The sequence below is a fragment of the Oryzias latipes genome, chromosome 12 (assembly GCF_002234675.1).
Source record: "Oryzias latipes chromosome 12, ASM223467v1".
NCBI lineage: Eukaryota > Metazoa > Chordata > Actinopteri > Beloniformes > Adrianichthyidae > Oryzias > Oryzias latipes.
The window spans coordinates 22,969,424-22,984,336 of record NC_019870.2 but is presented as its reverse complement, the minus strand read 5'-3'; the positions used below and the strand labels follow the sequence as shown (position 1 = coordinate 22,984,336).

General features: G+C 38.6%; 1 protein-coding gene across 3 annotated transcripts in view; it reads right to left on the bottom strand.

The window, feature by feature from the left end:
- Positions 1-14,913, bottom strand: part of rxra (retinoid X receptor alpha) — a 124,385-nt gene that overhangs the window by 35,221 nt on the left and 74,251 nt on the right. For all 3 annotated transcript variants that reach the window (XM_011481988.3, XM_011481990.3, XM_020707820.2), the window contains one exon: positions 7,943-8,178. In XM_011481988.3, the coding sequence (XP_011480290.1) occupies positions 7,943-8,178 (236 nt within the window). The remainder of the gene's footprint in view (positions 1-7,942; positions 8,179-14,913) is intronic.

Genomic DNA, 14,913 nt, shown 5'->3' with positions numbered 1-14,913 from the left:
CGTCATGCAGTGACTTTGACGAGGTCCATCAAAGCCTGCAGTTATAGAATGGGCTTTTATTCCTCCGGCTATGGGAACGGGTTCAAGTCAGTCTGCCTCATTTTCCTCTGGAGTATTTAGTGTTTTGGTCTCATAGCGACTCTTGCCTGAACACGGCGTACTCAAGACTGGAACATGACATCACTGACGCCGCTCATTTATAACTTATAAAGTGCATGTTCCACTTCTTGTGAAACATTTTCACCTTTTTCACATCACTGTTTTTTTCTTAATTTGACTCTCGAAACACGACAGCTTTGTATTTCTAAATCACCCCAAAGACACTGAAGTCCTGTTTGCTAGTTTGGTATCCTCTGTAAGTTTCAAATGGGAGAGTGTGTGAAGCCAAAGGGGTATAAGCAGAGCCACAAAATGCGAAGTTGGAGTCTGCTGTGTTTTCTTAATAAAAAAGTATTTTTTTCTGGAAAAGACAACAGTCAGACAAGTCCTACTATTGTCACTGCAAGTGAGAAATGCTTTCCAACTGTTGCATATAATTTTTTCCAGCTGCTTGAAGAGTTGTTGTGTCTGCGAACAAGAGATGGTCCCCAAAGTTTAGCACCAAAGAACTCAAAAGAACTGACATCTTTGATCATGACGTGAAGGATTGTGGCCTGGCAAAGCTCCTCATCCACATTCCAAAAAAAAATGTGTCCTGCAAGCTCACCTTCATATTCCTTAAACAAGAGACAACATGTCTTATAAGAGCAAAGTCTATAAACAAAAGACAAGGTGGGTGTTTTGAAGCACCTCTCAGCCTTTCGTCAAAATATTTTTAATGTGTTTTTAGACGATGTGTCACCCCCAGACGAAGATTCCTTACTGATGTGTGCCAAACCAAAGAGGTAATCAGTCGGAAAAGATGTGAGATTTCACATACTTTCTCACTGAAAAAAGAAAAAAAAAAGAATAAAAAAAACCCACAGCATGTCAGTGTGTCTGGAAGCTTGGTTTAGGGAGTGAGGAAGAAGAACTGCTACTAAGAGATGTAGGAACTGGCTGACGATAAAGGACTCTCCTTACATGTGGTTTGGTTTTTTAAGGATGCAGGATTCCTGTAAGAACTGAACTTTTGATAATCCTGTTCCTGGCTTTTGTTGGTATGTCTGGTACAACTTTTATGTGAAGGGCGATTAAGTTTAGCTGTTTTTCATTATTACATTTTTTTATTTTATAGAAAAAATGTGCTTTTAACGTGAACTCATTTTTCAAAACCAGTTCCGCCAAACAAGGTCTTCTTGAGGACAATAACAATAACAAGTAAAAGAGGGAATGAATGAATCCAATATGCAAGTATATTTTTTATAGATGACACACTGCCACATGTGCCTATTAAAATGTCAAATTTAAGACTCTCCCTGTGTGATGTGTCTGCAGTTCCTATAGGCAGGGTCATGCATTTAGTGCTGGGCGGTGAAATACAGAGATGCCTACATTGTGACCTGGTTCCAGTTAAGTGCTCTAGAAAAAGCAAGCCAGCTAAGTGTGAAAAGTAAGTGACCTGGATCAGTTGACTCAATTTGCGTCTTAGAAAACTTTCCACGCCTCGCAACCACAGGGCAGTGCCACCATTTCTAACCTCTGCACTGTGATGGCACACCAAACTGTAGTTTCTCTCCCTGGAAAAGTAACAAAAGCTCTGTTCTCAGTTTCAGATGCATTAACAGCTAGCCACGCATGTGAAAACCTATAAGACTGTGAGAAAAAAATTTTCATCTATCTTGATGCATGGGAAAACTGAAAAAGTTATTTTTTTCTGTAGATTTATCATTTTAAGTACGTTTTGCATTTAATATAAATCTTAAGTCACAAGGTTGATCTGCTCCTGTCATGAACACAAGTATGACCATGATGACACATTAAGTACATGGATTGTGAAAAACCCTTAGCCATAAGCAGTATACCTGAAATGTATTATACTAGGTATACTTAAGTATAAGTATAGCAAGTGTACAATAGATAATGTATGTGAAGTGTACGAAGTTTATTGACTGAAAACTTCTTCAGAATAAATTGGAACATTTTAGGTTTACATTAAATAGATAGTATATAAAAACAAACTTCAAGCATACTGCTTCACTTTTAGTATAGACTTGTGTATATTTGCAGTATACTTAAAGAGATTACCTTTTGCTAAGGGCAGTTTTGTCCTTCAAAAGTTTTTTCCCCTATTTATTTCTTAAAATAAATGCAGCTCCAAAATGTTTATTTGAAAAAGTGATAATGAAAGAGAAAATTATAAGTTTTCTAAAAGATTCTGCAGCTAACTATGATACACATGAACTCACACATGTAAAAGCTTTAAATATCATTGTGAAGCTGTACTTTTAGAAGAAACAATCAATAAAATCTCCATTTATATAGATATTGGAAAGATTTTAAATCGGAGGAAAGCTTATGGAAAAGTTTACTTTTGTTTCGTTTAAGAGTCAATCCTTGAAAGATGAGGTATAATGAAAGTTTAAAAAAAAACTTTTTTGAAGAATAGGTTTTCTATCAAATGTTCTGAAGTTCCAGAAATCCTTCACATCTTTTAAATCCAGCCTAAGCTGGCACTTACTTAACAAGCATCCATAAAAAGGGTGTAACTGTTGTGAAACTGAAACTACAACCGCAACAACAGCAAACCGTGTCAGTCTGACCTCAGAGCCCTGCTGGTGCTGCCACCCTCACCTTCCAATCATTTCAGTGGATATTTGCAAACTTCTGCCGTTCTTAAATAGAGATGTGTGATATGCCATGAAAGGAAAACGATTTTTATAATAATAATAATCTTAATTACTTGCTACTTTAAAATTACCCTAACCTAACCATTTGTTGTAAAAAACATACTACATTTTCTTTGTTGAGGTCTTCTTTTAAGAAAACTACAACATATTTTTTGATCATTGTCATGACAGCCATAATACATCCATTATTTATTTGAATGATCCCTCTGTAGAGGGAATTCAGGCTAATCAACCATCTCCAACCTGCATACAAAGTAGCTGTGGGAAATGAAAGGCAGCTCTAGCAGAAGTGAGAGAACGGTCAAATAATGAAAAATAACAAAAGTGACTGATGGTGAGAAGGACGACCGCTTTCTAGGAATAAAAGACTTCGTCTGCTTTCTCAAAGTTCCCCTAATCCTCTTTTAACTCCATTACATGAGGGACACTTTGGTTAAGAAGGTGCAGATAAGCTTAACAACAGCGTGGAGAGCCCATCCCCAAATGCTGCTGCATTGTCGGTCTACTTACAACACAATTATCAATAAACACAAAAAGGCCAGCAAAGGCACTTTGTGCTGGAAATAATTTTAATTTCAGATATGACTCCAGACAGAAACTGGGCCAACGCAAGCTTTGATGTCTTAATTGTGAGAGTGTGTGTTTTTATTCCACAGAAACTCAGCATTTCTGATGGAACTCCAAGAGAAATGGAGGGAACGAAAAAAAAAAGAAACAATGACAAGAAATAAAAACAAGAAAGGACAAAAATTGAGATTGAAGACAGCTTTAGAGAATGAAACTTAGGAAAGAGAAGAGAAGAATGCAAGATGTGAGGCAAGCGAGTGACAAGCATGCCTCAGATTTAGAATGAAGAGTGACAGAGCTGAAGCTCCATAGAATCCAAGTTGAATAGAGCTTGATTGTCTGAGCAGTAGGGTCACAGGAAGACCAATGCGTGCTGGAGCCCAGCTTAGGACAATTATATGTGTGCACACACAGTAGTATTAAAATCACACAAGCCACTGTATTGAGCACTTCTGAGACATTAGAGTGCTGTTTGAGTACATAGTACACCATTGGGTGTTTGATTTGAATAGCAGCTGCATGTTTCTGCTATTAAAGATTTACCAAGAGGACCTGGTTGCAGTAAACAACATGGCGCCCTGACATGAACTGGAAGTCCCCCCCCCTCCCCATTTCGAATTGAAAATACTCTTTTTTTGGTCCAAAAACACTAGGGTTAACCAGCAACCCTAGGAGCTAATGTTTTTTTCCAGCTTTAACACCGGAGATGCCTCTGTCAAAGCCTACTATGCTCTGATCGTAACTCCTTACGCAATCAACGTGAATCAGCTGATCGGCATAGAAAAGCAGTTTTAAGCTGATAAGGAACACTTTAAAGCAGCTTTTCACCGATATGCATATAAAGAGTTACATACCGGCGCAACAGAAATGCTGATTCCTGTGTTGTTTTATACGACATAGTTTCAGCAGAGTGGCAGTAGTTCATCAGAAATTTGCCTCTGAGTTGTGAGTGGGACCGTTTAGTAAGCCTGCGCTGATATCCCATCATGCCTTTGTTTATACTCTCTCCCACTAGCTTACAGCCCCTCACAACCCCTAGCTAACTTTAGCGGTGCAACAAAAATGGCGAGCAATAGCAATAAAAGTGCTGTTTTAAACCAGATGCTAAGACAGACAAGGAACACAAAGACGTACATGAATCTATTTGTTTGCAAGTGGATGCATTAAAATGGAGCGGAGCAGAGAGCATGTGGCCTGCCGAGCAAATTTGTGACATCACAAAAAATACGCTTTTAGTGGGCTTGGATCCCTAGGGCAAGAACAGCGAACCCGACAGAGGGCACCGTGGCAGGACGGCTGGGTCTGACAGGGTGTCGCTGTCTCACTTTCAATGGAGGAGGCACGCTGGCAGAGTTTGTTGTAGACTTCTTCTCCAACTAAGCTTTAATTAGGTTTTTGCTTGGATTTGTGTTGAATCATCAGTGATTTAAGCATCACAGTGTTCGCTGTTGGATGTCTCACAGCTTTTTGAACAGCACTAAAGTGCAGGTCTGTAGCAACAACTGTTCACATGAAGGCGCAGTGATGACCTCCAAACAAGAGGCATTTCTGTGGTGACAGAAAAAATACTAAAACCTTAAATTTAGACTGTTTTTAACATTAATCTCTTTGCCAGAAACAAACATTTATTTTAAGGCATTAGCTGATGTGACAGCAGAGCAGAAAGTGAAGCCTCTGAACTTAAGTGAATCAAGTCTTCTGTCAAAACAAAAAGTAACCTAAAGAAACTTCTGCAGATCTTTCCATAGATGTGCACCTTCACATAGACATAATCTTATTGACATTTAATAAAAAGAAACATTAGGAAAACTGACCACACCTGCAAAAACCTCAGAAGAATATTCCCTATATGCACAAGTCAGATACGTCAAGGATGGGAGCATAAAGTGAAGACAGAAAGAAGGTACTATAAGGCAGAAAGATACATATGTGTTTAAGAATAAAAACAATTCAATGCTCTCCAGAAAAATGCATTGTATAGATTGCAACTGTTCATAGCTTTAAAATGTATCAGTCAAAACCAACAGAATTTTCTATTTGAGGACTATACCATAAATACTGTCCCAAATCTCATTTTACGGGGATTTTTGCTTCAGTTGACTTGGCAGAGAAAGAAATGAGAACAATATGCTAATGTTGAATGTAAGCAGCTTTCACCCAGTGGTGATAAAAAAAAAGATGTTCATTGAATCACAGTCATTGCATGGCAGAAATATTGTTATGAAGGACGGTAAACTGCATTGTTTTTCTTTACCGTTTATACAATTTTTCCTCTGTTATTACCTCATAAGAAAGGACAGAGGAATAACAAAAGTGTAATGTTATTACTGCATTCTAATCCACAACAGCAGCAAAAAGACTGTTGTAGTTTCTGCACTATAGGGCACACCGGATTGCAAAACATGGTCACGTATAGGGCGCACCATACTATAAGGCACATTAAACAAGACAAAAGAGTCAGAGATAAAGCCACATGTCAGTCAGATTTTTTTAACTTTTTACGGTAACTCTAGAACTTGTTTGTAACACGCTACAAGTTAGCCATGTTAGACACGTAAGTATGAAGGTAAGAATGTGTCTAAATTGACGAGTTTGTAGATTTGATGTGAAGACTTGTAAAATAGAATGTGAAAACTTGTGCACCAAAAATCTGCATCAGTGTGTAAAACTCTTCTGCTGTGAACTGACAAATTCCCATTTGCATGTGAAGCAAAGATTGTGTCAGAAAAATTACTTTGTTAGCTTCAGTATCTTTATTAAGCATTTCTGAGCAAATATGATCCATATTTAAATGTTAAAGAATTCTTAAAAATAAACAAAGGGAATTGATGACATAACCTTTGTTGTATTAGAAAGTTTGGTTACATTAGCTTTAGCTTCTTTAGAACTATTGAGCACCTTCATTATGAATCATATCTCATAAAATGTGAAAAAAAATATTAAAGATGGAATTTCTCACAAAATATTGATTGCAGCATGAATATGCTGACAAGTCTTCATTAACAGCTCATATAACTGTAGACATTTATTCATTTTTGAGAGATTGATTTTTACAGAATGATGTTTTCACAGAGGCTGCACTTTGTAGACGGTCCCTTGGCAGCCGTCGATCTGCTGCAGTGTCTGCATGTACAGCTCGAGTTCCCATTAAAAAGCAGGCAAAAACGATATTTTTTTCTTTTGAAATGCATTTTTAGTTCACTCTCTGTGTTAATACAAAAGGATTGAGATACTTGCTGACACATTTGAATGTTTATCAGAAGAGTAACTGAAGCAGGATGGCCGAATCTGTGAAGCTCTTTCTAACTTTACCAAGTTCTCCGAGTCCTGTACTCTGATTGGTTGACTCCCCCCCTCCTATAACCCTCCCTCCCCCCTAGTTCCATTATCGGACACTGATCAGTGTTTACAAAAGTTTCTCGCAAGGAATGTGTCAGAAGTCAGAGCGCAGATGTAGCGCACTTGGGATTTGCGCCAGCAGATTCGAGCACACGCAGAAGCACATTTGAGCAGTTGTAATGACAGATTTGACGTTGCAACTCAAAATGAACACATGCAAATGGGAATTTGTCAGTTCACAGCAGAAGATTTTTACACACAGATGCAGATTTTTGGTGCACACGTTTTCACATATTTTACAAGTTCTCACATCAAATCTACAAGCTCGTCCACTTAGGCACATTTTAACCTTAATACGTTAGCCACGTTATAGTGTTCACAGTACTTGCAACTTCCACCCTTTTTGCAACAAGTAAGAAAAACACACTGATATAGCTAAAACAAATGTTACCACGGATACGCTAACTTCCCGCCTTGTTAGTAACACCTAAAAAAAACAGTGTCCAACACTGCTACACATTAGCCCTGTTAGAAACCATTAGTGTATTAACAGTATCTGTAACCCACAACCTTGTTGTGTAAAAAAATGGACCAATAAGGCTATAAAAAATGTTAGTTTGACTAAGTTAACTTCCAACCTTGTTTGCAACACAAAAACACAAAAACAAAGCATGACATGCTACACATTAGTCGTATTCACAAAACCACTCAAACTTGTTTGGAAGTCCTAAAAAACCAGATAGACGTTTTGAGAAAAATTGTGAGATTTTGAGATCAGACAGAGTCTCGTGTATCTTTCAAAACTGCTTTGACATCAATAAGCACGGCTAGAATTAGTCCATATTTAAGGCGCGTTGTTTTTTTGAAAAAAATAAAAAAACGTGAACCTTATACTCTATTATACTCTAAAATATGGTACATTACTAAGCAGAAAATGAAGAATTAGTCTTTTGGAATACTGGCCATTGCCTTGTAAGATAAGGCTGCATTGTGGTGTGGCTGTTGCCTCACAGACTGGTTCAAATCCCGGCTGGATCTTCTCTATATTGAGTTTTCCCGTTCTCCCCATGCTTGTGTGGGTTTTCTCCGGGGACTCTGGCTTCCTCCCACAGTCCAAACACATGATTTGCAGGCTGGTTGGTGACTCTAAAATGTCCCTTAGGAGTAAGTGTGAGTCTGTGTGCGTGATTGACTGGATCCCATTGTGTATTTTTCTGCAACGTGTGTATGCAAGATGATCATCAGTGTAATTATTGTGCGAACCTCACCTGGGGACTGACGCTAGGACCGTAGCCCATGCCCGGTGAGCTTAGAGAGTGGGGGCCCATGGGGGAGCTAATAACCGAGAAGGGTGATGCCAGGCCATTCATTGGGGAACTCAGGCTGTTGATAGGAGAGTGGAGCGAGCCTGAGGGCCCCATGGCGGTTGGACTAAGCAGAGATGGGTGAATTCCTCGATGAGACGTGGGGGAGCCCAGCAGTGACGAGGACACCTGACCTGAATCTGTTTGGAACAGAAAAGGTAAAACAAAATGAGTTATGTCAGCAGCATACTTGTTGGTGTCTGATATGTCATTTAATGTAAAAGCAGAGTTAACAAATACAAGCATTGCGCTACATTTAAAAGCAATTTGGTTCTTTTTCTATTTGTTTTTCTGGTGGAAAATCATTATATAAAGGAGAAAGAACAAAAAGAGGCTGTTCATAACTGTATCTGATTTTTTTAAAAAGGTTTTTACACCTGAGCTAATTAGTGTTTTTTCCTGACCTCAGTATTTGGCAGGAAGAATCTGTCACATCTGGTAAAGTGTGAAAGCAGGTGTTAAATCTTAGTCCTGCTCAGGAAAACAGAAAATCCAGTAAAAACACTTGCAAATCCAGGAACTCTTCCTGGAAAAACAAGCTAAAGCGAACACTACAGCCAACTGGAGGCAGGCAATGGTTAGAGAGTTGCACTGCTTCGCTCTGAGATTCTGTCCCTCAAACTTCAAAAGTGCTTCCCTCAGGAATTTAGCAGGTCAGCATGTACAATATATCTACTGTATTATGCATGTGCTTGATGAGTGGGGTAGCGAGCCCAGGAGACTAAAAACATGACCTTGCACCACAGCAGAGGAGAAACCTGCACGAGGACTGTAGTAAGAAGCAAAGATACCGCTAAGGTCACGCGTAAAGAGCTTTCTCTTTGTCTCCTAGGCTTTGGTCTCAGCCTTTACCTTGACTTTGTGAGCTATCTTCCCATCAGCTGTCAACGCGGAAGATATGAGACAGACAGGAACGTGAGCAAACATGCACTGAAACACAGACACTTTGGCATGAGGGCTGGGTGTGTGGAGATAACAACTCTCTCCCTCTTTCATCACTCCTGTCCACCCTTTTATTTCCTATTGGTGACTGTGTCCACTCTGTTGTGTGCTCCGACCCTGCTGTCTTCCCCACATATCAAAATGAGGCAACCCCTGGCTCTGCACTTTCACTTTCATGTGGTTTTTACTGATGCATATCAATACCAAGAGGTATTTAGAGAATGTGATCAGGAGAAATTAGATTTTAGAGGATTACGTCTTTTACATAGAAGCAGATTAGGTTCACCATAATCTAGCTGCTGTCAGAAAATACCCTCTTTCTATATCCGGTCTGATTTTGACATCACAACTTTGCTCTCTTGCTCTCTGGTGTGGTGGGATAAACACTTGTTATGTAATTTATGGCAGTGTAGCTTGTCTTTAGCAGTTTCATAAGTAACCAGGTTGCTCTGTTCCCACCAAGCAGAATATTAAAAAAATAAAACTCCTGGGAGACAGCTGTTTTTTATACAAGTGTCCCAGAAATATTGTGTTCCAGCATAGTTATTTCTCATTTCCATGTAGTTCTTTTGCCATAAAATGCCTGATGGATGCACCACAGAACAAATGGATCTTTGTATCACCTCAGTCAAAGCAGCACCAAAGCTGCCAGTTGAGTTAAGCACACAGATGCCCGCACTTTACCATTTGGAAAGTAAACAAGCAGCATTCAACTAAAAAGCCAGCAACAGTCCTGAATTTAAATGTATTAGATCAGTGTTTAATCTTCTGAACCATACCCATTCAGCTTCAAGCCATCTGATTACATTTCCCTTCTTCCCTAAAATGCGCCCTCACACATGGTTCCTAAAAAAAAATTACATAAATTTAAAGCTCTTAGTGTGGCAGCAATTCCCATAACCCTTTGCCAATTGGGTTTTAATTCAGCCAGATAAAGCAAGCTGTGGTATTATGGTTGCCAATCTGCTATTGTAGGTCTCAGCAGGGGTGGGGAGCTTAGCTGAGCAAGGCCCCACCTGGAGGGGGGGGGGGGGGGGGGGGCAGACTAATAGAAAGTCTGAGAGCTCCGGCAAACGTCCCTTTTTTTCCCTCTTTTATTTATTTCTGAAGTGGCTTTTTGCTTTTTTGGGGTAAAGCAACGACCCGAAGACAATCTTTTCTTTGTTACATGCTGTTTCTCCAGACGATGTAACATCAGAACAAGATTTACAATTGTGAAGATCTGTGTGTGCCTTTCAGTTTTTTTTTCTGCAGAGGTAGAACCAGACTGCAGGTGATTAATAAAAGAGAGAAAAAGACTAAGAGTTACGGATATAAAAAGAGACGAAAAAGTAAACAATTATTATATTGGTACAACAGGAAAAGCAAAACAACAAAAGCAAGAATAGAAAGTTTGATAACCAGAATATGCACTGAATTAAAATGAGAGCCTAATCTCCATTTCTTTATGTTCAATAATGCTTCAATAAACTTGTTTTTTTTTGCACAAACTTTGCAAGAAGTAATAAATAAATACACAATCTTGAGAGAGTAGACACAAGACTTTGTGAAGCTGGGGAGGGATTCAAATTACTCAAGCATCCAGGAATTGAGTGGCAGATGTCTAGTGCCCCAAATAACAATGTTACAAAAAGCTGACTCAGATTTAAAGAAGCAATTGACCTATTATCTACAGATGTCAACTAAATTACTGAATTAAAAAAAAACACAAATAACTACAAATGAGCCAATGAAAGCTCATGTAGGTATTGTTGTAGGAAGTGATTGCAGAAAGGGCCCTTGGACCTCTGTTGTTTAAATGATATTAATTTGTCTTAAGCCTTAAAAAACTGAACATGGCCATTTTTAGAAGGATGAAAATGTGTATGCTTTTCTATCTAAAGAAACATTTTGATTAGTGATAGAACGTTCCAGGAAGAGTTCATAGGTACAACGCCGCTAAGCTGTCAATTGGCAGGTCCAAGGCAGCATAGCTTGCAGCAAGAACTGCTCTGAAAAACTTTGAGCAAGAATCTATCTTTGTTGTTACTTAAAGCCTTAGTCACATGCATTAGTACCGGTGTTGAGTAGGAAGGGTACTGCAGGTTTTTGGCTTTTTCCCTTGAACTGCCCCCTCAAAGGGCGTGACGAAAATGGAACATATGCTTGTCGTACATGTGGCAAGTATATCTCGAAGTATTTGAAATGCTATTGTAAGTTGCACAGTACCTTTATACTGCATTCTAGGTGCGTGTACTGGACCCTTACTGACTGTGCGCGAATGCCGCACATATGTGCGCCAGATACATGAGTGCCCATCAGATTCCTGTAGGATGGCTACACAAATTGATGATCTAATTCCTTATTTCTAACAGTCAGACTGTAATAAAGGAATCTGTGAGGAGCACTACTGGACCCCATGCACAGTCCACAGGATTTGATGGGGGTTGGAAAAAAAATCAGTATGAGTATGACACACCAGTAATTCACCTACTTCACCCTTACTTACTCTTGCATGTTTTAAAAGTGTTCTCTAGACTTGTCGGTCGCAGCGTGCCAACGTGCGGACAATATGAATGCCCTGTACAAGTCTGCCCAATTCTAGCCATATCTAGCCATAAGGCTCAACCTGTGCTATCATCCCACAACACCAGTCTGCACTTCTTCTGTAGCTTAATTAAGCCAAACTTAACCTGATCAGTCTCATTTGCTATTTCTGTTAGCAGGTCAAGCTGCATTTCCATTGAATATAAAATTGCCTAATGGAAACGCCACAGTTTAGAAAAAACTGCCATTAATAGAAAAAAAAGTTGCGTTTGGAGGAGGTGGTTTTTGGGGCGTAATGTAAACTGGCTGCCCTGAGCATTGCACAGCGGCCGCCACAAGAGGTCCCATGGCGTCAAACAGCTCATTAAAAGTTATGTGTGTCATGTGGAATTGTAGGATCCACAGCTTTTCTGTATAATCACCAACAACCATTTCCCCAAATTACTTCATCCGTAGCCACTCCTTCGTGTAAGGACCTTGCCGCTCCATGGCCTTTGATAGATGATGATGAGTGCTAGTGCTGTGGCAGAAATCTGAATTTATCTTGTTGTGTTATCAAACAGGATAAAGGGTCCAACTGCTTACTTGTTACAACATTTATTTTTAAATTATACTGAACAGACTTCTCACATGCTTCTCTGTGTCTGGCTCTTTGACATATACCGTACGTATAGAGACTGTCAATGGTCTCACTGCGCACCACGCACACGGCACTGTTGTGATGTCATCCAAATGTCCCTTGTTGTCCTTACACAGAATCAACTTAAAACAATACTTGTTCTCATCTGTTTCTGAATGACTTATCACGTGAGTTGGTTTGTGTTTATTCACATAATTATCATTTAATGGAAACAGTGTCATTGGGAAATTGTGTTTTTTAAAATTCAAGAATTTCTATAAAGTTTTCGCATGTGTATTAGAAACACAGCTTTTAACACTTGTGCTCAACTTTGCCATCTGATCTGACCAAACTGTTCCTCGTACCAGAATAATGGAATGTTGAAATCTGCTAAGATAGGCAGTACTGTGAAATGTATCAGGTTGTTTCTTTTTCTCTTAAACCTATTTTGTTAAACATCAAAACAGCTGACATATGAATTTAGCCTGCAGCAAATTGGTATCATGCAGAGTTGTGAATTGATATGGTTCACAGCTCTGTAAAGCATTTATTTGTGTTACTTTCTATTAGTGAAATGCATACTAGGTCTGAAAATAAACGAAGGTCAAGAATATGCCACTATTGTGCCAACTATTATTTAAAAATGTTTTTTTCAGGTTTGGTTAAACCTTTACCTAATTAGAGAATTTTTATCACGAAATGTAATTATGTGATTTGCAACTTTAATAAAAAAAAAGTTCCCACACTGTAATTTAAAAAACCCACTCTGATGAAAATCCAGTTTTTGATGTTTTTAACATGTTGTTGTAGCATTTTTCTGACGATGGAGGGCATATAAAAATAATTTAAAAAAATTGCATTTCTCAGTATTTATGCAAATCATAGTGAATCAGAAGCAGATGAAAAAATGCAGTTTGAAAAAACTTGTAGATCTGATGTAGAAGCTATGGGAAGCCACAAGCTCCTTGGTTTGCTCAAATCCGATGCATCCACTGGTAGACAGATAAATCCATGTACGTCTTTTTTTTCTTCTTTCGAGCTGGTTCAGAGCTGTAGGGCTGGATAGCGCCAATATTGCTTTCGCTCTTTTTGTTGCACTGGTAATGTGAGGGATTGTAAGCTATCAGAATAGTGTATTCATTTTGGGAAGGGGGTGGGCTTACTCAGTGTTAAATTTCTAATGAACTTCTGCCGCTCTTTGAAAACTATGTCCTTCAAAACAACACAATTTTTTTGACTTTGGCTAAAAATTGTATAGATAATAATTGTGTAGACCACTGGTAACGGTTTGAAAATAGATCAAAAGATGATCATAGTAGGACTTTAAACTCCCATAAATATCACTGTAGCATTGGCTTTGCTTAAATATTATCTTGGTGGATTTTTTGTGTGTTTTTTTTTTTTTTCCCTTCATGAATGAAATACTGCCGCAAAATACTGGCCTGTTTTAGCTCAATATTCCTGAAACAATCTAAGAGTAAAGCTGTTGTTTGACATCTGATGCACATATGGAACTGATGAAAGCTTACGGCATTTGAGAACAGCCTCTTTCACTGAGAGACTCATTAAGATTATAAAGCACACAAGCCCATGAGTTGATGTTGTCTTCGCCACCTGCAAGGAGTGATGCATTATAAATGGAAAGTGCATCACTATCCCCTCAACAAATGGACAAACTGGAATCAAAAGATAGAATTTTTTTTACCTTCAGCCTGTTAACTCACATAAAATCTCAGACTTTACATCCGGTGGCCATTCTATCATTAAACCTTTTAACAATGATCATAGCCATGATGGAATTGATTTCAATGGGTAGAAACTGCAGGGCTTAGCGTTTTGTGAGAGTTAGAGCCAAAAAAAAGGATGCATACAGATTTAGGTTAATACCAAGCTTCGTCCAATCCCTCATTCTCTAAGACTTTGCTATTTTCATTAAATCGCCACACACACACACACACACACACACCCACACACCACACACATTTACAGAGGAGCTCAACGTAGGTTTGTGCAGAGACAGTGTTGTCTCAGCTGTCTTGTTGGTACAAGCAAGGGCAGATGATAACTTGAAGTATGAGCACGCCAAAAAAATTAAAATAAAATAAAAAACTAAACAAAAAATGCAAATAGATACATAAATTATTAATGCATGTGTGTGTGTATGTTTGCATACATCCATATATGTGGGTCTATATTTATTTATAAGTGCATACCTAAGAGCATATTAGGTAGATGCAATTCTCCAGAGACAAAGAAGCAGATGAAACAGCAACCTGTCAACAATAACAGAGCCACAATTGTAGTTTATTCCCCTATCATTGGTTTAATTCTGAGGTTAGTTTAATTTTTTGCTATTTAAGGACAGTTTTTGTGAGTGTCAAATCAGTTACTTTTGGAAGCACAGGGAGCGGCAGAGCGCAGTCAGGATGAAACAAAAATCATTAGCATTTCTCCAGGTGCATATACAGGATGACGAGAAAAGAGGGCAGAAAAGACACAGGAATAATATATTTATATATACATATATAAGTATAAAAAAAGAGATGTGCCCAAGAGATTCAACATGCTGTGTAAAGAGATTCCATAAGCTCAAAATAACCTATGAGTTGGTAGAACAGCTTCATTTTTCAATTTTTACCTCTGTGTCACCATGACAACAGCAGGCTGATGTTTCAATCTTGCATAAAGCATGAGTGTGTATGTGCACTTTTGTGTGAATTAACAGCAAGAAGTTTATTCATCAGCTTTGGCTTTCCAACACAAAACTGTGCAGAGTCAGCATGCTGTA